The following is a 24986-nucleotide window of genomic DNA, read 5'->3' as shown; positions in this document are numbered from 1 at the left end:
AGCTCTACCGTGGGCCAAGCACATTGACCTCCCCCCTGGCTTTGGCACACTGGCACCACTCTAGCCCTCAGATCCACACGGCCCTGCCAACCAACAGCCAACTGTTCTGCCAACCACCCCCTGCCAACTTCCTGCCAACCACCCCCTGCCAACTTCCTGCCTCCTCCAACACTGACTACATTCTCCAGACACACAGACATAATCACTATGACAACAACACCGTGACCCTAAAGTACAACCTGTCCCCTTGGCTTTGAGAGTGTTTGGGACTGCTGTCCTGTCTGACAAGATAGAGCTAACAGAGAAGTTACTCATTAATGGATGTAGCTCTGTATTGTAGCGTTAGAGGTTAACAGACATTGTTTATGTACTGGCAACGCTTCAGCTTTGTAGCCAAGTTCTACAACAATTTTACTCCGTCTTTATGTTTAAGGTACCAGACTGATTCTGGGTTCAGCAAAAAATCTAATTGTCTAGACAAGGCAACAATAATAGGTTTGTTGAATGCAGAAACAAACAACATGTCAGTTGGCTAGAGCAGCAACAGGTCGCAGCTGTAAATGAGAACTTGTTCTCAACTAGCCTAGCTGTTAAGGTGAAATTTAGAAATAAAATACTTTTTTTTAAACAGACTAGCCCTGGGCTAACAGAGAACAGACTACCCTGGGCTAACAGAGAACAGACTAAGCCTGGGCTAACAGACAACAGACTAAGCCTGGGCTAACAGACTAGCACTGGGCTAACAGAGAACAGAGCCCTGGGCAACAGAGAACAGAAGCCCTGGGCTAACAGAGAACAGACTACCCTGGGCTAACAGAGAACAGACTAAGCCTGGGCTAACAGAGAACAGACTAGCCCTGGGCTAACAGACAACAGACTAGCCCTGGGCTAACAGACAAGCCCTGGGCTAACAGACAACAGACTAGCCCTGGGCTAACAGAGAACAGACTAGCCCTGGGCTAACAGACTAGCCCTGGGCTAACAGAGAACAGACTACCCTGGGCTAACAGAGAACAGACTAAGCCTGGGCTAACAGACAACAGACTAAGCCTGGGCTAACAGACAACAGACTAAGCCTGGGCTAACAGACAACAGACTAAGCCTGGGCTAACAGACAACAGACTAGCACTGGGCTAACAGACAACAGACTAGCACTGGGCTAACAGACAACAGACTAAGCCTGGGCTAACAGACAACAGACTAAGCCTGGGCTAACAGACAACAGACTAAGCCTGGGCTAACAGACAACAGACTAAGCCTGGGCTAACAGACAACAGACTAAGCCTGGGCTAACAGACAACAGACTAAGCCTGGGCTAACAGACAACAGACTAAGCCTGGGCTAACAGACAACAGACTAAGCCTGGGCTAACAGACAACAGACTAAGCCTGGGCTAACAGAGAACAGACTAAGCCTGGGCTAAGAGACAACAGACTAAGCCTGGGCTAAGAGACAACAGACTAAGCCTGGGCTAAGAGACAACAGACTAAGCCTGGGCTAACAGAGAACAGACTAGCCCTGGGCTAACAGAGAACAGACTAGCCCTGGGCTAACAGAGAACAGACTAGCCCTGGGCTAACAGAGAACAGACTAGCCCTGGGCTAACAGAGAACAGACTAGCCCTGGGCTAACAGAGAACAGACTAGCCCTGGGCTAACAGAGAACAGACTAGCCCTGGGCTAACAGAGAACAGACTAGCCCTGGGCTAACAGAGAACAGACTAGCCCTGGGCTAACAGAGAACAGACTAGCCCTGGGCTAACAGAGAACAGACTAGCCCTGGGCTAACAGAGAACAGACTAGCCCTGGGCTAACAGAGAACAGACTAGCCCTGGGCTAACAGAGAACAGACTAGCCCTGGGCTAACAGAGAACAGACTAGCCCTGGGCTAACAGAGAACAGACTAGCCCTGGGCTAACAGAGAACAGAGCCCTGGGCTAACAGAGAACAGACTAGCCCTGGGCTAACAGAGAACCTAGCCCTGGGCTAACAGAGAACTACTAGCCCTGGGCTAACAGAGAACAGACTAGCCCTGGGCTAACAGAGAACAGACTAGCCCTGGGCTAACAGAGAACAGACTAGCCCTGGGCTAACAGAGAACAGACTAGCACTGGGCTAACAGAGAACAGACTAGCACTGGGCTAACAGAGAACAGACTAGCACTGTCCTAACCTAGCACTGGCCCTGACCTACCCCTGTCCTGTCCTAAACCCCCTGACCCCCTGTCCTGTCCTAAGCCTGACCCGACCCCTGTACCCCTGTCCTGTCCTAACCCTGACCTGTACCCCTGTCCTGTCCTAACCCTGACCTGTACCCCTGTCCTGTCCTAACCCTGACCTGTACCCCTGTCCTAACCCTGACCTGCACCCCTGTCCTGTCCTAACCCTGACCTGTACCCCTGTCCTGTCCTAACCCCCTGACCTGTACCTGTACCCCTGTCCTGTCCTAACCCTGACCTGCACCCCTGTCCTGTCCTAACCCTGACCTGCTAACCCCCCTGTCCTGTCCTAACCCTGACCTGCACCCCTGTCCGGTCCTAACCCTGACCTGTACCCCTGTGTCCTAACCCTGACCTGTACCCCTGTCCGGTCCTAACCCTGACCTGTACCTCTGTCCTGTCCTAACCCCCTGACCCCTGTCCGGTCCTAACCCTGACCTGCACCCCTGTCGGTCCTAACCCTGACCTGCACCCCTGTCCTGTCCTAACCCCCTGCACCCTGTACCCTGACCTGCACCCCTGTCCTGTCCTAACCCTGACCTGTACCTGACCTGTACCCCTGTCCCTAACCCTGACCTGCACCCCTGTAACCCCCTGCACCCCTTGTCCTAAACCTGACCTGACCCCTGTCCTGACCTGTACCCCTGTCCTGTCCTAACCCTGACCTGTACCCCTGTCCTGTCCTAACCCTGACCTGTACCCCTGTCCTGTCCCCCTGTCCTAACCCTGACCTGTACCTCTGTCCTGTCCTAACCCTGACCTGTACCCTCCCCTGTCCTAACCCTGACCTGTACCTCTGTCCTGTCCTAACCCTGACCTGTACCTCTGTCCTGTCCTAACCCCTGTACCTCTGTCCTGTCCTAACCCTGACCTGTACCTCTGTCCTGTCCTAACCCTGACCTGTACCTCTGTCCTGTCCTAACCCTGACCTGTACCTCTGTCCTGTCCTAACCCTGACCTGTACCTCTGTCCTGTACCTCTGTCCTGTCCTAACGCTGATCTGTACATCTGTCCTGTCCTAACGCTGATCTGTACCTCTGTCCTGTCCTAATCTGTACTTCTGTCCTAACCCTGACCTGTACCTCTGTCCTGTCCTAATCCTGAACCATTGTCCTGTCCTAATCCTGACCTGTACCCCTGTCCTGTCCTAATCCTGATATTTACCTCTATCCTGACCTAATCTGTACCTCTCCCTGATCTGTACCCTGTCCTGTCCTAATCCTGATCTGTAACTCTGTCCTGTCCTAATCTGTCCTAATCTGTTTCCCCTGTCCTGTCCTAATCTGTACCTCTGTCCTGTCCTAATCTGTACCTCTGTCCTGTCCTAATCTGTACCTCTGTCCTGTCCTAATCTGTACCTCTGTCCTGTCCTAACCCTCTCCACCTCACATGTCTCCTCCACAGTAAACTCCTGAGGAAGAAGGAGGACAAAGGCGGTAGTTCAACCACCCAGAACACCAACAGCCTGCCCAAATACAAGAAGGTCAAAGAGGTGTGTCAACAGGCAGAGTTCCCCCAACAGCATCACCTCGTGACCTGAACAGCCTGGACATATGACACTAAAGCATCACCCTCATGACACAGGCAGACAGGCACACATACAGAGACAAAGCATCACCCTCATGACCTCACACACACACAGACAGGCAGACATTCACTAAAGTGATCTCACATGCTATATAAAGAACCTGGGGGTTCCCCCAACATACTGAGACTAAAGCATCACCCTCGTGACCTCACATACTATATAAAGAACCTGGGGGTTCCCCCAACATACTGACAAGTTAGAGTTCATTCCAGAAACAGTTTTTGCCAGTGGTCATAAAGTAGAAATCCTGCATTGTAGTCAGTCTTAGCCATAGCAGACAGCATATACCCTCAGTGGCCAGTTTATTAGGTACATCAATCAAGTACCGGGTCAGACCCTCCTTTGCCTCCAGAACAGCCTGAATTTTTTGTTTCATGGAAGTGTTGCTCAATTGGTATCAAGGGACCTAACGTGTGCCAGGAAAACATTCTCCACACCATTACACCTGTACCGTTGACACCAGGCAGGATGGGGTACATGGACTCATGCTGCTAACGCCACTTCCTGACTCTGCCATGACGCAACAGGAACCAGGAGTTGTCGGACCAGGCAGTGTTTTTCCACTCCTCAGTTGTCCAGTGTTGGTGATGGCGTTGCCCACTGGAGCTGCTTCTTCTTGTTTTTAGCTGATAGGAACCCGGTGTGTTCGTCTGCTGCAATAGCCAATCCGTGACAAGGACCGACCAGTTGTGTGTTCCAAGATGGTGTTCTGCACACCACTGTTGTACTGCAACGTTATTTGTCTGTTTGTGGCCCGCCTGTTAGCTCGCACCATTCTCGCCGTTCTCCTTCGACGTCTCTCATCAACGAGCCGTTTGCGCCCACAGGACTGGCGCTGACGGGATGTTTATTGTTGGTCGCACCGTTCTCAGTAAACCCTAGACACGGTCATGCGTGAAAAGCCCAGGAGGCCAGCCTATTTCGGAGATATTTGAACACGGCACATCTGGCACCGTGATCATACCAAGCTGAAGGTTGCTTAGGTCACTCGTCCATTCTGAAATTCAATGGAACAGTAACTGAATGCCTCGATGCCTGTCTGCCTGATTTATATAGCCAACCACAGACACGTCTCTAGGAGCAAACTGGTTTTGGTGAACAGGGTCGTGTACATAACAGACTTAACACGTTGAGTCTGTGTGCCATTCAGAGGATGAATGGGCAAGACAAAATATTTAGGTGCTTTTCAAACGGGAGGGAAAGGTAGTAGGCACATCGGTTTGAGTGTGTTGAGAACTGCAATGCTATTTTTCACCCTAAAAACAGTTTCCAATTGTGTATTGGGAATGGTCCAACCACCCAAAGAACATCCAGCCAACTTGAAACAACTGTGGGAAAGCATTGGAGTCAACATGGGGCCAGTATCCCTGTGGAACTATTTCATCCCCTTGTAGAGTCCCACGCCCCGACGAATTGAGGCTGTTCTGAGGACAAAAAGGTGTTCCTAATGTTTTGTACATTCAGTGTATATAGGGTACGGATGTGGTATAAAGTAGTGCACTATGTAGGGAATAGGGAGCCATAGGGCTCTGGTCTAAAGTAGTGCACTATATAGGGAATAGGGTTCCATAGGGCTCTGGTCTAAAGTAGTGCACTATATAGGGAATAGGGTTCCATAGGGCTCTGGTCTAAAGTAGTGCACTATATAGGGAATAGGGTGCCATAGGGCTTTGGTCTAAAGTAGTGCACTATATATAGGGAATAGGGTGCCATAGGCCTCTGGTCTAAAGTAGTGCACTATATATAGGGAATAGGGTGCCATAGGGCTCTGGTCTAAAGTAGTACACTATATATAGGGAATAGGGAGCCATATGGCTCTGGTCTAAAGTAGTGCACTATATAGGGAATAGGGTTCCATAGGGCTCTGGTCTAAAGTAGTGCACTGTGTAGGGAATAGGGTGCCTTTGGGCTCTGGTCTAAAGTAGTGCACTGTGTAGAGAATAGGGTTCTATAGGGCTCTGGTCTAAAGTAGTGCACTGTGTAGGGAATAGGGAGCCGTTTTGAAAGCAACGTCGACAGACAGCCGTAACTCAAATAGCGGTTTACCACAATCGTACAGTAATTGGACATTTGAGCTGTGTTTGAAAATGGGACTAATGTCTGGATGGTTCCCAGGCCCATTAAAGGGGGTGGCAGACCACACACAACCAGCCACCAACCATCAGACCTGAACAATACTAATTGCCCCAATGTTCAGGTAGCACTCAGCAGTGCTTTCTGAGGCTAATGTGAACCAAACACTTTCATTTTAAATGTAGCACTTAAGTGTGCACACATAACACTCAATCATTTATTAAAGAGAGAGAAGGGAGAAATGATGGACTTATTGATGTGCTCTCTGGTGTGTGCAGCGTATGTAGCCAGCGTATGCAGCCAATATATTGTAACGGTTTTGACTTGAGGTTATTATTTATAGGGGTGCCAGGTAGGTTGTGCCTACCAGAGAAAACATTGGTTTCTCCTTTTGGTTTGGGAGGGAATGAGTCCCATCTGGTCCGTCAAGTCTACACCAATACAAAGGACTTGTGTAAAAGTCAGGATGGAAATAAACTTTTCATAAACCCTTAAAACATTGGAAAGAACTTCAAAAACAACTATTATTTTAGTTGGGTATTACCAACAAATGATTACACAACAAATGACACACACACACACACACACACACACACACACATATATATATAATAATATAACACAATGAGTTCTGATTCCTCCAGAAATGTCCTGTACCTCGGGCCTAAAAAGAGTCCAGCCCGGTAAAGGAGTTCAGTGACCTTTGTCACGCAATGTTTGTCCGTTCATTCAAGTGTACCGTAAACCGAGTATTAATCATACAATCAATATAACAATTATTTTACCACACAACTTTCAAGCGTATCAACTCTTAAAAGTCCTCAACTACAACTAACTGCATAAATAATCACAGTATACATCAAAACAAAACAAATGAAATACCGTATACAAAAAGGTTGTAGTCAGTCGGTCAGTCAGACAATCCAATCCGCCAACAGATCTCCAGCGGAGAAAGGCCACAAAGAACACGGACGCAAAGATCCGATCCTGGGTAAACTCTATAAGGCTACAAAACACACGTTTAACGACAACAAAACAAACGGAATAGAGAAGCTACGGAACTGAGGATTGAACACATCCTCATTCACGTCTCCATCACAACCCCACTTTTGCGCAGCGGATGCTGGCTATTTAATTGGGAATTAAAGGGAAAGCACCCTATTGGAAGGAGAAGCACTGAGACGGTTCAGAAAAATTCAGGGCCGTCACAATATGTCTAGTTATAACACGTAAATGTAGGGGTTTAGTCCACACACACTCACACACACACACACACATACACACACACACACACACACTGGGCTATGAGCACTGAACACCTGAGCACTTGACCCTCCAGCTAGGGTCAAAACCATGAATTAAAGGGGAGGGTTCAAACGAAAAGCCTTTGTGGTGAATGTATTTAAAGGGGTAGGCCTATGTGTACACAGAGTAAATGAGAGGCTCCAACGGGTACGCGATCACCAACACCGGGTTCCACTCCTACTAGCTAAAAACAAGAAGAAGAGGCTCCGATAAGTGATCACCAACACCGGACAATTGAGAAGTCAGGATTTGGGGTAAGCAGCGCGAGTCCATGGACCCATCCTGCCTGGTATCAACGGTACAGGCTGGTGACGGTGGTGTAATGGTGTGGGGAGTGTTTTCCTGGCACACGTTGGAGCCTCTTCTTCTTGTTTTTAGCTGATAGGAACCCGGTGTTGTAGAGTTGTGCGTTCCGTCCCTTGAAACCAATTGAGTAACGCTTGAAAGCCACACCTTGTAGAATCAATGCCCTGAAGAATTCAGGTTGTTTTGGAGGCAGTAGCTATATAGGAAGAGAATGGGGGGGGGCTCTCTCTGCTGTGTCCTGAAGTCCACGATCAGCTCCGTCATTTCAAATCAAATCAAATCAAATTTTATTTGTCACATACACATGGTTAGCAGATGTTAATGGGAGTGTAGCGAAATGCTTGTGCTTCTAGTTCCGACAGTGCAGTAATAACAAACAAGTAATCTAACTAACAATTCCAACAAAAAAAACTACTGTCTTATACACAGTGTAAGGGGATAAAGAATATGTACATAAGGATATATGAATGAGTGATGGTACAGAGCAGCATAGGCAAGATACAGTAGATGATATCGAGTACAGTATATACATATGAGATGAGTATGTAAACCAAGTGGCATAGTTAAAGTGGCTTTTTGATACATGTATTACATAAGGATGCAGTCGATGATATAGAGTACAGTATCTACGTATGCATATGAGATGAATAATGTAGGGTAAGTAACATTATATAAGGTAGCATTGTTTAAAGTGGCTAGTGATATATTTACATAATTTCCCATCAATTCCCATGATTAAAGTGGCTGGAGTAGAGTCAGTGTCATTGACAGTGTGTTGGCAGTAGCCACTCAATGTTAGTGGTGGCTGTTTAACAGTCTGATGGCCTTGAGATAGAAGCTGTTTTTCAGTCTCTCGGTCCCAGCTTTGATGCACCTGTACTGACCTCGCCTTCTGGATGACAGCGGGGTGAACAGGCAGTGGCTCGGGTGGTTGATGTCCTTGATGATCTTTATGGCCTTCCTGTAGCATCGGGTGGTGTAGGTGTCCTGGAGGGCAGGTAGTTTGCCCCCGGTGATGCGTTGTGCAGACCTCACTACCCTCTGGAGAGCCTTACGGTTGAGGGCGGTGCAGTTGCCATACCAGGCGGTGATACAGCCCGCCAGGATGCTCTCGATTGTGCATCTGTAGAAGTTTGTGAGTGCTTTTGGTGACAAGCCGAATTTCTTCAGCCTCCTGAGGTTGAAGAGGCGCTGCTGCGCCTTCCTCACGATGCTGTCTGTGTGAGTGGACCAATTCAGTTTGTCTGTGATGTGTATGCCGAGGAACTTAAAACTTGCTACCCTCTCCACTACTGTTCCATCGATGTGGATGGGGGTGTTCCCTCTGCTGTTTCCTGAAGTCCACAATCATCTCCTTAGTTTTGTTGACGTTGAGTGTGAGGTTATTTTCCTGACACCACACTCCGAGGGCCCTCACCTCCTCCCTGTAGGCCGTCTCGTCGTTGTTGGTAATCAAGCCTACCACTGTTGTGTCGTCCGCAAACTTGATGATTGAGTTGGAGGCGTGCGTGGCCACGCAGTCGTGGGTGAACAGGGAGTACAGGAGAGGGCTCAGAACGCACCCTTGTGGGGCCCCAGTGTTGAGGATCAGCGGGGAGGAGATGTTGTTGCCTACCCTCACCACCTGGGGGCGGCCCGTCAGGAAGTCCAGTGCCCAGTTGCACAGGGCGGGGTCGCGACCCAGGGTCTCGAGCTTGATGACGAGCTTGGAGGGTACTATGGTGTTGAATGCCGAGCTGTAGTCGATGAACAGCATTCTCACATAGGTATTCCTCTTGTCCAGATGGGTTAGGGCAGTGTGCAGTGTGGTTGAGATTGCATTGTCTGTGGACCTATTTGGGCGGTAAGTAAATTGAAGTGGGTCAAGGGTGTCAGGTAGGGTGGAGGTGATATGGTCCTTGACTAGTCTCTCAAAGCACTTCATGATGACGGATGTGAGTGCTACGGGGCGGTAGTCGTTTAGCTCAGTTACCTTAGCTTTCTTGGGAACAGGAACAATGGTGGCCCTCTTGAAGCATGTGGGAACAGCAGACTGGTATAGGGATTGATTGAATATGTCCGTAAACACACCGGCCAGCTGGTCTGCGCATGCTCTGAGGGCGCGGCTGGGGATGCCGTCTGGGCCTGCAGCCTTGCGAGGGTTAACATGTTTAAATGTCTTACTCACCTCGGCTGCAGTGAAGGAGAGACCGCATGTTTTCGTTGCAGGCCGTGTCAGTGGCACTGTATTGTCCTCAAAGCGGGCAAAAAAGTTATTTAGTCTGCCTGGGAGCAAGACATCCTGGTCCGTGACTGGGCTGGGTTTCTTCCTGTAGTCCGTGATTGACTGTAGACCCTGCCACATGCCTCTTGTGTCTGAGCCGTTGAATTGAGATTCTACTTTGTCTCTGTACTGGCGCTTAGCTTGTTTGATAGCCTTGTGGAGGGAATAGCTGCACTGTTTGTATTCAGTCATGTTACCAGACACCTTGCCCTGATTAAAAGCAGTGGTTCGCGCCTTCAGTTCCACACGAATGCTGCCATCAATCCACGGTTTCTGGTTAGGGAATGTTTTAATCGTTGCTATGGGAACGACATCTTCAACGCCCGTTCTAATGAACTCGCACACCGAATCAGCGTATTCGTCAATGTTGTTGTCTGACGCAATACGAAACATCTCCCAGTCCACGTGATGGAAGCAATCTTGGAGTGTGGAGTCAGCTTGGTCGGACCAGCGTTGGACAGACCTCAGCGTGGGAGCTTCTTGTTTTAGTTTCTGTCTGTAGGCAGGGATCAACAAAATGGAGTCGTGGTCAGCTTTTCCGAAAGGGGGCGGGGCAGGGCCTTATATGCGTCGCGGAAGTTAGAGTAACAATGATCCAGGGTCTTTCCACCCCTGGTTGCGCAATCGATATGCTGATAAAATTTAGGGAGTCTTGTTTTCAGATTAGCCTTGTTAAAATCCCCAGCTACAATGAATGCAGCCTCCGGATAAATCGTTTCCAGTTTGCAGAGAGTTAAATAAAGTTAGTTCAGAGCCATCGATGTGTCTGCTTGGGGGATATATACGGCTGTGATTATAATCGAAGAGAATTCTCTTGGTAGATAATGCGGTCTACATTTGATTGTGAGGAATTCTAAATCAGGTGAACAGAAGGATTTGAGTTCCTGTATGTTTCTTTCATCACACCATGTCACGTTGGCCATAAGGCATACGCCCCCGCCCCTCTTCTTACCAGAAAGATGTTCGTTTCTGTCGGCGCGATGCGTGGAGAAACCCGCTGGCTGCACCGCTTCGGATTGCGTCTCTCCAGTTAGCCATGTTTCCGTGAAGCAGAGAACGTTACAGTCTCTGATGTCCCTCTGGAATGCTACCCTTGCTCGGATTTCATCAACCTTGTTGTCAAGAGACTGGACATTGGCAAGAAGAATGCTAGGGAGTGGTGCACGATGTGCCCGTCTCCGGAGTCTGACCAGAAGACCGCTTCGTTTCCCTCTTTTTCTGAGTCGTTTTTTTGGGTCGCTGCATGGGAACCATTCCGTGGCACTGGTTGTAAGGCAGAACACAGGATCCGCATCGCGAAAAACATATTCTTGGTCGTACTGATGGTGAGTTGACGCTGATCTTATATTCAGTAGTTCTTCTCGGCTGTATGTAATGAAACCTAAGATGACCTGGGGTACTAGTGTAAGAAATAACACGTAAAAAAACAAAAAACTGCATAGTTTCCTAGGAACGCGAAGCGAGGCGGCCATCTCTGTCGGCGCCGGAAGTACATGGTTGACATTGAGGGAGAGGTTATTTTCCTGGCACCAGAGAGGTACAGACAGAGCAAGACACTAAGAGAAAGAGAGACTTTATATATTCACTTTATATATTATCTACCTCACGTGCTTTGGCAATGTTAACACATTTCCCATGCCAATAAAGCCCTTAAATTGAATTGAATTGAGAGAGAGAGAGAGAGAGAAAGACAGACAGACACAAAGAGACAGAGAGACAGACAGTGAGAGACAAATGTATGACATTTATAAGGTCTTTATTGTTTTGAAACTTCTGTATGTGTAATATTTACTGTTAACTTTTATTGTTTATTTCACTTTTGTATATTATCTACCTCACTTGCTTTGGCAATGTTAACACGTTTCCCATGCCAATAAAGCACATTGAATTAGAGAGAGAGAGAGAGAGAGAGAGAGTTTTAGAATGAGTTCAAGACAGCAGGGTGATCCGGTTCATTTCATGCTGGTTCTGGACCATCTTCCTCTTCAGGATTCTGTTTCTTTCCCACACCGTCAGTCTGTGATCTGGTTGTCTGTCTTGTCGGTCGGCCTGCCTACATGTTGTTCTGACAGGAAACAGACAAAGAATAGGGTTCCATATGAGATGCAACAAATGACTTTAAAGACCTTCACATTAGAGGAGAGGAGTAAAAGCATATCTCTTCCACCACTAATATAACCCCGTTCTCGTTGTCCTTGTCTCTCCTCTCCAGAAGTGGCACTGTGTGGAGGAGATCACTGGGAAGTGGCGGATCCAGAAGTGTAAAGGAGGTGGACTGAAGGAGGGCCCTAGGAAGAGGGCCCCCAGCCTGAGGCCTCACGGCAGCTACAACAGTAGGGAGAGGGAACCCTGCGACTGTGGTCTTGACCGACCGGGACGCTCACACCGCCAGTTCACACCCTCCTCTGGAGAACCAGGTGAGTGGGATGGGGACAAGGGGAGTGGATGAGGCTGATGCTGGGGCCAGGGATGAGGGCTGGAGTGGTGAGATGGAGATGAGGCTGGGGAACCAGAATTGGATCAGAGTTGGAGCTGCATGGCCATGGAATACTAATGGACAAAATATGGGTCTTATCATGGACGGGTTATCGAAGAGACAGTTTCTGGGGGACCGGGGATGGAGCTGAGGTTTTAGGGGGTTATCTAAGAGACAGTTTCTGGGGGACCGGGGATGGAGCTGAGGTTTTAGGGGGTTATCTAAGAGACAGTTTCTGGGGGACCGGGGATAGAGCTGAGGTTTTAGGGGTTATCTAAGAGACAGTTTCTGGGGGACAGGGTTGGAGCTGGGGTTTTAGGGGGTTATCTAAGAGACAGTTTCTGGGGGACAGGGGTTGGGGTTATCTAAGAGACCGTTTCTGGGGGACCGGGGGATGGAGCTGAGGTTTTAGGGGGTTATCTAAGAGACAGTTTCTGGGGGACCGGGGTTGGAGCTGGGGTTTTAGGGGGTTATCTAAGAGACAGTTTCTGGGGGACCGGGGTTGGAGCTGGGGTTTTAGGGGGTTATCTAAGAGACCGTTTCTGGGGGACCGGGGATGGAGCTGGGGTTATCTAAGAGACAGTTTCTGGGGGACCGGGGATGGAGCTGGGGTTATCTAAGAGACAGTTTCTGGGGGACCGGGGTTGGGGTTATCTAAGAGACCGTTTCTGGGGGACCGAGGATGGTGCTGAGGTTTTAGGGGGTTATCTAAGAGACAGTTTCTGGGGGACCGGGGATGGTGATGGGGTTATCTAAGAGACAGTTTCTAGGGGACCGGGGATGGATCTGGGGTTATCTAAGAGACCATTTCTGGGGGACCGGGGTAGGTGCTGAGGTTTTAGGGGGTTATCTAAGAGACCGTTTCTGGGGACCGGGGTTGGTGCTGAGGTTTTAGGGGGTTATCTAAGAGACAGTTTCGGGGATGGAGGGGGACCTGTGGGATGGAGCTGAGGTTTTGATCTTTATCACTGTGGGCTGTTGACTGTCTGGATCTTTATCACTGTGGGCTGAATGACTGTCTGTGGGCTGTTGACTGTCTGGATCTTTATCACTGTGGGCTGAATGACTGTCTGGATCTTTATCACTGTGGGCTGAATGACTGTCTGTGGGCTGTTGACTGTCTGGATCTGTATCACTGTGGGCTAAATGACTGTCTTTGGGCTGTTGACTGTCTGGATCTTTATTGCTGTGGGCTGAATGACTGTCTGGATCTTTATCACTGTGGGCTGAATGGCTATCTGGATCTTTATCACTGGGCTGGGCTGTCTGACTGCTCTGACTGTCTATCTTTATCACTGTGGGCTGAATGAATGACTGTCTATCTTTATCACTGTGGGCTGAATGACTGTCTGGTCTGGATCTTTATCACTGTGGGCTGTTGACTGTGGGCTGAATGACTGGATCTTTATCACTGTGGGCTGAATGACTGTCTGGATCTTTATTGCTGTTGGCTGAATGGCGTCTGGATCTGTATCACTGTGGGCTGAATGACTGTCTGGATCTTTATCGCTGTTGGCTGAATGGCGTCTGGATCTGTATCACTGTGGGCTGTTGACAGTATGTTGTGTTTGTTGTGTTAAATCTTGTAAGAGAAACATCTATAAAAATGACACAAGAAAATAAAAGTGTGTTATACTCTCTCTGCTATAATATCTATTAGGCTACAGGCCTCGTTTCGTCCATACTCGACCCACCAGATCTCTGTCCGTGGAGTTCGAAGGGCAGATCTATGACGTTGACCTCGCGGCAGACGACCGTATCATCAGAAAGCGTCACTATGAGCAGAATGACCCCGAGTTTGCCTTGGAGTCAGACGACAGGTCAGAGGAGATGCTAGCGGATGATACCAACGCCGTGGGGTACCCGAACTCTGTCAAGGTCACACACAAGTATGACATCGTTCCTACCGAGGGAACTTTTCCCTAGCCTATGTCTACTTAACTTGCTCTTTGGGGGGTTTGGCCTGGGGGTGCAGTTAAGGCCTTTGACCTTCTCCCAGGTGTTACTTCCTGATGAATGACACAGTCCTCCCTCGCCCCTCTGCCAGGTGTTACTGCCTGATGAATGACACAGTCCTCCCTCGCCCCTCTCCCAGATGTTACTGCCTGATGAATGACACAGTCCTCCCTTACCTTTCTCCCAGGTGTTACTGCCTGATGAATGACACAGTCCTCCCTTACCTTTCTCCCAGGTGTTACTGCCTGATGAATGACACAGTCCTCCCTTACCTTTCTCCCAGGTGTTACTGCCTGATGAATGACACAGTCCTCCCTCGCCCCTCTCCCAGATGTTACTTCCTGATGAATGACACAGTCCTCCCTCGCCCCTCTCCCAGGTGTTACTGCCTGATGAATGACACAGTCCTCCCTCGCCCCTCTCCCAGATGTTACTTCCCGATGAATGACACAGTCCTCCCTCACCCCTCTCCCAGATGTTACTTCCTGATGAATGACACAGTCCTCCCTTACCTTTCTCCCAGATGTTACTTCCTGATGAATGACACGGTCCACTGTGAGAGAGAGATCTACTCTTCCTCTAGAGCCTGGAAGGACCATAAGAGCTATGTGGACCAGGAAGTTAGTTTGTCTCTATACACCACATAACTATCTTACATCACAAAACAGTCCTGTCTGATCTCTTTACTCTATACATCACATATCAGTCCTGTCTGATCTCTTTACTCTAAACATCACATAACAGTCCTGTCTGATCTCTTTCCTCTCTATACATCACGTAACAGTCCTGTCTGATCTCTTTACTCTAAACATCACGTAACAGTCCTGTCTGACTCTTTCCTCTCTATACATCACGTAACAGTCCTGTCTGATCTCTTTCCTCTCTAAACATCACATATCAGTCCTGTCTGATCTCTTTCCTCTCTAAACATCACATAACAGTCCTGTCTGATCTCTTTCCTCTCTAAACATCACGTAACAGTCCTGTCTGATCTATTTCCCTCCCCTATCTTTCCCTTCCTTTCTTCTATCAGCTACTCTCTCTCTCTCCTCGCTCTGTGTGAATGAAAATATTAAAAGTATGCTTTATATGATTGCAGATCGAGGCCCTTCAGGACAAGATAAAGAACCTTCGGGAGGTCAGGGGTCATCTGAAGAGGAGGCGACCTGATGAGTGTGACTGTGGAAAGAAGAGGTTGTTGTTTGTTTATTTGCCTTTCTAAAAAAGTCTTAGTAATGCCTCCTCATTCAACTGAGGGGTATACAAACAAAGACAGATCAATGAGTTAGCCAGCTAACTTGCCTAATTATTGTTGTACTGTATAGCCTTGTTATTGGATGTGGATAAAAAAAATAGCCCAAATATTATGTGACTGTGGCAAGAAGAGGTCAGTATTAAAGACCAACATTGAAGAAGAGGTCAGTATTAAAGACCAACATTGAAGAAGAGGTCAGTATTAAAGACCAACATTGAAGAAGAGGTCACTATTAAAGACCAACATTTGAAGAAGAGGTCACTATTAAAGACCAACATTGAAGAAGAGGTCACTATTAAAGACAACCAATGGTTTAAGAAAATTGTAATAAATAAATAAAAAGATTGAGCCATACATGCTGAGCCATACAGATTGAGCTATACAGATTGAGCCATACAGATTGAGCCATACATGCTGAGCCATACAGATTGAGCCATACAGATTGAGCCATACAGATTGAGCCATACATGCTGAGCCATACATGCTGAGCCATAGAGATTGAGCCATACAGATTGAGCCATACAGATTGAGCCATTCAGAATATAAAATAGTTGTGAAGAGATTTTGGATGTACTGATTCCATGGCACATGGTTTATGAACCGATACACAAAATAACACTGGATGATTGAAATCTTGGTTTTTCAGTTTAAATGATGGGATGCAACCATCGCGATGAACTACAGATCTTTCGAACTGCAGAAATAAAATCGCTACTGTCCATTAGTAGCTTGTTTTTGGTCGCAGGTTCAGGAATGGGTTTTGAATTGTAACATTTACCTGTAGCTAACTCTGCTGGGTGATTTAAAAAAGTCATGGTGAATCGATCAATAATATAACAATACTGTTAGCAAACATGTTTATCTTCAATTTACGGTCTGTAGAAACTATGAGAATAGAAAGGTTCAGAACTTTTGTGAAACATCACAGCACAGATTTAAAAAATATATATATTTCAGGTAGTAATCATAACTGGATGGTGTTCAGAGATAGATGAGAGGGGGTTAAGGTAGATGAAGGATGGGACTAAAAACAAACTAAAGATAACTAATGTTAAATATACTGTCTCCGTAAAATGTATAAGCTGGAAGTAGAAGCCTAAGGGTAGCAGGGTAGCCTAGTGGTTTGAGCGTTGGACTAGTAACCGGAAGGTTGCGAGTTCAAACCCCCGAGCTGACAAGGTACAAATCTGTTGTTCTGCCCCCTGAACAGGCAGTTAACCCACTGTTCCCAGGCCGTCATTGAAAATAAGAATGTTTTCTTAACTGACTTGCCTAGTTAAATAAAGGTAAAAAAAAATATATATGTATAAAAAAAACGTTGTTGTATAGTTTACTCCAATTAGGGGAGGGCTGGTAAAGTTAGGGGAAAATCGAGCACACAGCCATGCAATCTCCATAGACAAACATTGACAGTAGATTGGCCTCACTGAAGAGCTCAGTGACTTTCAACGTGCCACCGTCATAGGATTCCACCTTGCCAACAAGTCAGTTCATCACATTTCTGCCCTGCTGGAGCTGCCAACAAAGTGAAAACGTCTAGGAGCAACAACGGCTCAGCCGCGAAGCGATAAGTTACACAAGCTCACAGAACGGGACCGCCGAGTGCTGAAGCGAGTACCGCAGAAAAATCATCTGTCCTCAGTTTCAACACTCACTACAGAGTTCCAAACTGCCTCTGGAATCAACGTCAGCACAAGAACTGTTCGTCGGGAGCTTCATGAAATGGGTTTCCATGGCCGAGCAGCCGTACACAAGCCTAAGATCACCATGCACAATGCCAAGTGTCTGCTGAAGGGGTGTAAAGCTCCCCGCCATTGGACTCTGGAGCAGTGGAAACACACTCTCTGGAGTGATGAATCACGCTTCACCATCTGGCAGTCTGATGGACAAATCTGGGTTTGGCAGATGCCAGGAGAACGCTACCTGCCCGAATGCATAGTGCCAACTGTAAAGTTTGGTGGAGGAGGAATAATGGTCTGGGGCTGTTTTTCATGGTTTGGGCTACACCCCTTAGCTCCAGTGAAGGTAAATCTTAACGCTACAGCATACAATGACATTCTAGACGATGCTGTGCTTCCAACATTGTGGCAACAGTTTGGGGAAGACCATTTCCTGTTGTCATCAAGGTAAAGGGTGGCTACTTTGAAGAATCTCAAATATAAAATATATTTTGTTTTGTTTAACACTTTTGTGGTTACTACATGATTCCGTATGTGTTATTTCGTAGTTGTGATGTCTTCACTATTATTCTACAACAGAACAAATAAAAACCCCTGGAATGAGTAGGTGACTGGTACTGTATGATGTGTTGTGTATTATCCTGTCTTGTGGTAAATCTTCATGGTTCCTGTATGGAGGTTGCATGTCCTCCAGGCAAGCCTGCCTCTGTGCAGAGGTCTGGAAGGGATCGTCACAAGCGGCAGTAGGAACACAATACCATGACTCAGTCTGGAAGGAATCAGCCCTTCTCTCTTAACCATCGCCTTGCCCCAGGAGGATGGGTCTGAATTGGCACACTTTTCCCTATATAATGCACTACTGTCTGTAATTGTATTTGGTGGGTGCCTGTCCTGTCTGTGCAGGGAGGCGGCCCAAGAAGTGGATGGGAAGACGCAGCTGTTTAACGAGATCAGGCGGAAGAAAAAGGAGAGGAAAGAGAGAAAGAGGCTGAAAAATGGGGATGACTGTAGTCTACCTGGCCTCACCTGTTTCACTCACAACAACGACCACTGGCAGACCGCCCCCTTCTGGAACCGTACGCCACTATACTGTTACTACACCGTTACTACACTGTTACTACACCGTTACTACACCGTTACTACGCCAACACTACACCGTTACTACGCCAACACTACACTGTTACTACACCATTACTACACCGTTACTACACTGTTACTACACCGTTACTACGCCAACACTACACCAACACTACTGTTACTACACCGTTACTACACCGTTACTACACCGTTACTACACCGTTACTACGCCAACACTACACCGTTACTACGTCAACACTACACTGTTACTACACCGTTACTACACCGTTACTACACTGTTACTACGCCAACACTATACCATTACTACGCCAACACTACACTGTTACTACACCGTTACTACACTGTTACTACACCGTTACTACACCGTTACTACGCCGGCACTACACCGTTACTACGCCAACACTACACTGTTACTACACCGTTACTATGCCAACACTACACCGTTACTACACCGTTACTACACTGTTACTACACCGGTAATATACCAACACTACACTGTTACTACACTGTTACTACGCCAACACTACACCGTTTCTACACCGTTTCTACACCGTTACTACACTGTTACTACGTCAACACTACACCATTACTATGCCAACACTACACTGTTACTACACCGTTACTACGCCAACACTACACTGTTCTACACCATTACTACACCGTTACTATGCCAACACTACACCGTTACTACACCGGTAATATACCAACACTACACTGCTACTACACCGTTACTACGCCAACACTACACCGTTACTACACTGTTACCACACCGTTACTACGCCAACACTACACTGTTACTACACTGTTACTACACTGTTACTACACCATTAATACGTCAACACCACACTGTTACTACACTGTTACTACACCGTTACTACACCGTTACTATGCCAACACTACACCGTTACTACACCGGTAATATACCAACACTACACTGCTACTACACCGTTACTACGCCAACACTACACTGTTACTACGCTGTTACCACACTGTTACTACACCGTTACTACCCCAACAGTACACTGTTACTACACTGTTACTACACTGTTACTACACTGTTACTACACCGTTAATATGTCAACACTACACTGTTACTACACCGTTACTATGCCAACACTACACCGTTACTACACCGGTAATATACCAACACTACACTGCTACTACACCGTTACTACGCCAACACTACACTGTTACTACGCTGTTACTACACTGTTACTACACCGTTACTACCCCAACAGTACACTGTTACTACACTGGAGGGTTCTGTTCTAGTTAGTAGTCAACCCTGTTGTCCTTCCTCCAGTTGGAGCATTCTGTGCTAGTTAGTAGTTAACCCTGTTGTCCTTTTTCTAGTTAGAGGGTTCTGTTCTAGTTAGTAGTTAACCCTGTTGTCCTTTTTCTAGTTAGAGGGTTCTGTTCTAGTTAGTAGTTAACCCTGGTCTGTCCCTTCCTCTAATCCCCAGTGGGAGCATTCTGCGCCTGCACCAGTTCCAACAACAACACCTACTGGTGCGTGAGGACCATCAACGAAACGCACAACACCCTGTTCTGTGAGTTCGCTACAGGCTTCCTCGAGTACTTTGACCTCAACCACGACCCCTATCAGGTGAGTGGACTCCTCCCCTTCCAGATACCTTTCAGTAGCAGTTTGTATTTTCTGTCTGTCGAAAACTATGTATTGAAGTCTGTGTGTGTCTGTCTGTCTATGTGTGTCTGTCTGTGTGCCTCTGTGTGCCTCCATGTTTGTGTGTTTTTGTGTGTCTGTGTGTGTCCGTGCGTCTGTGTGTGTCTGTGTGTGTCCATGTCTGTGTGTGTCTGTGTGTGTCCGTGCGTATGTGTGTGTCTGTGTGTGTCCGTGTCTGTGTGTGTCCGTGTCTGTGTGTGTCTGTCCGTGTGTGTGTCCGTGTCTGTGTGTGTCCGTGTGTCCGTGTTTGTCCATGTCTGTGTGTCTGTGTGTGTCCGTGTGTGTCTGTGTGTGTCCGTCTCTGTTTGTGTCCGTGTGTCGGTGTGTGTCCGTGTCTGTGTGTGTCCGTGTGTGTCCGTCTGTGTCTGTGTGTGTCTGTCTGTCTATGTGTGTCTGTCTGTGTGTGTCCGTGTCTGTTTGTGTCCGTGTGTGTCCGTGTGTCTGTGTGTCCGTGTGTGTCTGTGTCTGTTTGTCTCTGTTTGTGTCGGTGTGTGTCCGTGTCTGTCTGTGTCTGTGTGTGTCTGTCTGTCTATGTGTGTCTGTCTGTGTGTGTCCGTGTGTGTGTCTGTGTGTGTCCGTGTGTCTGTGTGTGTCCGTGTCTGTGTGTGTCCGTGTCTGTTTGTGTCCGTGTGTCTGTGTGTCCCCGTGTGTGTCTGTGTCTGTGTGTGTCCGTGTGTCTTATAGTTGACCAACGTGGTGTATTCCGTGGACAGAGAGGTGTTGAACACCCTCCATGCTCAGCTGATGGAGATGAGGAGCTGCCAGGGACACAAGCAGTGTAACCCCCGACCCAAAGGGCTGGACACAACAGGTAAACACACACATACTACTACAGCGATACTACAGTACGTCTATTAGTACTACTACAGTGATACTACAATGATACTACAGTGATACTACTAGTACTACTATTAGTGCTACTAGAGTACTACTACGAGTACTACTACAGTACTACTACTATTAGTGTGTCTCTGTACACTACAGTGTGTTACTGTACCCTACAGTGTGTTACTGTACCCTACAGTGTGTTACTGTACCCTACAGTGTGTTACTGTACCCTACAGTGTGTTACTGTACCCTACAGTGTGTTACTGAACCCTACAATGTGTTACTGAACCCTACAGTGTGTTACTGAACCCTACAGTGTGTTACTGAACCCTACAGTGTGTTACTGTACCCTACAGTGTGTTACTGAACCCTACAGTGTGTTACTGAACACCCACACCATCCCACTAGTTACGTCCTTCCCAATCCCACCATCTATCTATCCATCCAGCCCAATCAAAAATCCCTCCATCCTCTCCACCCGAGCCCTGTCCTGCTCCTCCTCTCCTCCATCGTCTCTCCATCCATACTCTTAACAGAACCATCAGTTCTCCTCTAGGGCCTAGAGATGCCGGTTTGTCCTGTTCATGAAGAGGCATCTACAATGTGAATGATTTGTTATTTTTCTTATCCCCCATCTCTTTATTAACATTGGTTCTTATCTTCCTGACCAGGAGGTAAAGATGGAGACAGCTACGAAGCACACAGGTATCCACCCTTCTTTTACGATATCTCTTCTGGGTGTGTCCCAAATTGTACACTATTACCAATATAGTGCACTTTTGATCAGAACCCTTAGGTCCCTTGGGGCTCTGGTCTAAAGTGCACTACATAGGGAATAGTGTGCCACTTGGGAAACAGACTCTCTCTCTCTCTCTCTCTGAAAGAGGCTTCTCTTCCTAATAACTGCAAGGGCCGACTCATTGACTAATTCCCACTAATAATACATGAGATGTTCGAAGCTGTTTGGTTTTTTGACTGCATGCCTGGGAAACTATGCTAACTAATAATCGATTAGTTGACTCGATTTTTAGATTTCCTCTTAATTGAAAGTAGCTTGTCATCACGTCACCAGGAAGTCTGAGGGGGCGTCATCATTGTATCTTTACACTGTATTCATTTAAGATGATACTCTCATCCAGATTGACTTCCAGTCAGAACAAAACTGTCTTTATCTTCTGGTTGAGGCACAGATCTGTCTTCAGCCCCTCTCTCCACTCCTTCATGCATCAGGGCTATCTATTAGAACATCTGTCAGACTGTGTCTGCGTGTCTGTGTGTCTGTGTGTCTGTGTGTCTATTAGAACATCTGTCAGACTGTCTGTGTGTCTATTAGAACATCTGTCAGACTGTCTGTGTGTCTATTAGAACATCTGTCAGACTGTCTGTGTGTCTATTAGGACATCTGTCAGACTGTGTGTCTATTAGACCATCTGTCAGACTGTGTGTCTATTAGAACATCTGTCAGACTGTCTGTGTGTCTATTAGGACATCTGTCAGACTGTCTGTGTGTCTATTAGGACATCTGTCAGACTGTGTCTGTGTGTCTATTAGGACATCTGTCAGACTGTGTGTCTATTAGACCATCTGTCAGACTGTGTCTGTGTGTCTATTAGAACATCTGTCAGACTGTGTCTGCGTGTCTGTGTGTCTATTAGAACATCTGTCAGACTGTGTCTGTGTGTCTATTAGAACATCTGTCAGACTGTCTGTGTGTCTATTAGACCATCTGTCAGACTGTGTCTGCGTGTCTGTGTGTCTATTAGAACATCTGTCAGACTGTCTGTGTGTCTATTAGACCATCTGTCAGACTGTGTCTGCGTGTCTGTGTGTCTATTAGAACATCTGTCAGACTGTGTCTGTGTGTCTGTGTGTCTATTAGAACATCTGTCAGACTGTGTGTCTATTAGACCATCTGTCAGACTGTGTCTGCGTGTCTGTGTGTCTATTAGAACATCTGTCAGACTGTGTCTGTGTGTCTATTAGAACATCTGTCAGACTGTGTGTCTATTAGAACATCTGTCAGACTGTGTCTGCGTGTCTGTGTGTCTATTAGAACATCTGTCAGACTGTGTCTGTGTGTCTATTAGAACATCTGTCAGACTGTGTCTGTGTGTCTATTAGAACATCTGTCAGACTGTGTGTCTATTAGACCATCTGTCAGACTGTGTCTGTGTGTCTATTAGAACATCTGTCAGACTGTCTGTGTGTCTATTAGAACATCTGTCAGACTGTGTCTGTGTGTCTGCAATATTAGGCTGGATACTAATGTTGGACTGGATACTAATGTTGGACTGGATTAGACTGGATACTAATGTTGGACTGGATACTAATGTTGGGCTGGATACTAATGTTGGACTGGATACTAATGTTGGACTGGATACTAATGTTGGACTGGATTAGACTGGATACTAATGTTGGACTGGATACTAATGTTGGACTGGATACAAATGTTGGACTGGATTAGACTGGATACTAATGTTGGACTGGATACTAATGTTGGACTGGATACTAATGTTGGACTGGATACTAATGTTGGACTGGATACTAATGTTGGACTGGATACTAATGTTGGACTGGATACTAATGTTGGACTGGATTAGACTGGATACTAATGTTGGACTGGATACTAATGTTGGGCTGGATACTAATGTTGGACTGGATACTAATGTTGGACTGGATACTAATGTTGGACTGAATACTAATGTTGGACTGGATACTAATGTTAGGCTGGATACTAATGTTGGACTGGATACTAATGTTAGGCTAGGTATGACTGCAACACAACCATGCAATCACAAACTGCCACTACTACACACCCTTACATCCAGACCCTGACCCCCCACCCCCCACCCACACAGCACTCAGCCGGTCTGGGACGGACGAGCGGGTTAAGCTGCCCAACCTGACGGAGGAGGAGGTGACAACAGCCTAGGACGACTGGCACATCTTCCAGACGGACGTTGATAATGTTTCTGCTACACCTTTTAGACCAACCGGAGAAAAACAACAACGACGACCAAAACCCCAAAAAGCTTGACTTTAAGGATGACCCGGCGTCTGTGCAGAGGGGGCCCGTGGGGCTGGAGGAGGGCAGCGGGGGGAAAAGGAGAGGAGACCCCCAGCCAGGCCTGGTCACCCTGAACTGGGCCACCACAGGACTCCCAGAGACCCCCCTCAAAACTCCTCTTGCCCCAAGCACCCCCCCCCCCCATCACCACCTCCTCAGTTCCACACAGCACGCGACTCAAAGGTTATAGGTCAACTACAATCTATGAATGAGCTCACGGATGAGACTAACCCATTAGACAGACCTCAGGTGGTGTCTGCGATGACGTTATCATCTCTGTGACGTCATCGTCAGCAGATCAGAGGGGGAGGGGCCTGGGGGGGAGGTGGTTGCCCGTGAGTGGCCCATCAGCTGGAGGAGGGGCTAGACAGTGAGGGGGCGGGGCTGGTCTTCAGTGGCAACAGGAACAACGGGCTGACAGAGAAAGAGGTGTGACACAATGACCTGGAGAGGGGGACGGAGCTGGGAGGAAGCCTCATCCAGGGACTGGAGCTGGGAGGAAGCCTCATCCAGGGACTGGAGCTGGGAGGAAGAGGCCCAAGGCTACCTCCCCCTCTCCCCACAGACACAGAAGCCCACAATACAGGCCTCCAACACTATCACTGGGAGCCCCCAAGGGGACTGGGTTGGTAGTGGGCCAGCACCTCCAGACCCAACAGTAACAGGTAGAGATGCAGTAGACTCCCTAGGGCCAATCCCCTCAGCCCTCCTCCAACCACACCCAGTGAGACACATACAGACAAATTAAAGGTGCTGACCTGCCATTGGGCAGCCTGGTGGTCACCATAGAGACACAGAAACTGGGGGAGATGGAGAGCCAAGATGGCTGACGATGATTTCAGCACCAGTCAGTTAGAGCTGTATTATTAATGAGTATTAAAGTTATTGTTTTTGTTTTTTCACAGGTGCTTCCATTTATTATTATTGGAAAAACTACAGTGTTCTGTTTTTTCAAAATATATATTTTGTTAAAAAAAATGTAAATCCTTAACACAGCAGAAATGATTGAAATGTGGGGAATTCAACTTTTAATTGATTTTAATTCAGATCCAAGTCCAAAATAACACAGTTGACCATTTTAATAATATATATATATTAAAGGTTATAAGAATGGTGAAACCATTTCCTGGTCTGAAGGTTATAGTTGTCTTTTGGCGTTAGCTAACACCTTGGTGTGCTGCAATGGAGTTG

The 24986-nt window shown here is 47.3% G+C and overlaps 1 protein-coding gene across 1 annotated transcript in view; it reads left to right on the top strand.

The window, feature by feature from the left end:
* Positions 1 to 24697, top strand: part of LOC112221468 (extracellular sulfatase Sulf-1-like) — an 88265-nt gene extending 63568 nt beyond the window's left edge. The window contains exons 10-19 of the mRNA XM_042298709.1: positions 3622 to 3748; positions 11965 to 12169; positions 13889 to 14117; positions 14708 to 14804; positions 15284 to 15378; positions 18022 to 18194; positions 19680 to 19822; positions 20585 to 20711; positions 21400 to 21433; positions 23587 to 24697. Of these exons, the coding sequence (XP_042154643.1) occupies positions 3622 to 3748; positions 11965 to 12169; positions 13889 to 14117; positions 14708 to 14804; positions 15284 to 15378; positions 18022 to 18194; positions 19680 to 19822; positions 20585 to 20711; positions 21400 to 21433; positions 23587 to 23620 (1264 nt within the window). The 3' untranslated portion in view covers positions 23621 to 24697. The remainder of the gene's footprint in view (positions 1 to 3621; positions 3749 to 11964; positions 12170 to 13888; positions 14118 to 14707; positions 14805 to 15283; positions 15379 to 18021; positions 18195 to 19679; positions 19823 to 20584; positions 20712 to 21399; positions 21434 to 23586) is intronic.
* The last annotated feature ends 289 nt before the right edge of the window (positions 24698 to 24986 follow it).

The sequence above is a fragment of the Oncorhynchus tshawytscha genome, linkage group LG16, assembly GCF_018296145.1.
Source record: "Oncorhynchus tshawytscha isolate Ot180627B linkage group LG16, Otsh_v2.0, whole genome shotgun sequence".
NCBI lineage: Eukaryota > Metazoa > Chordata > Actinopteri > Salmoniformes > Salmonidae > Oncorhynchus > Oncorhynchus tshawytscha.
Note: the sequence above shows the minus strand (reverse complement) of the source record. Positions and strands in the feature narration are given on the sequence as shown.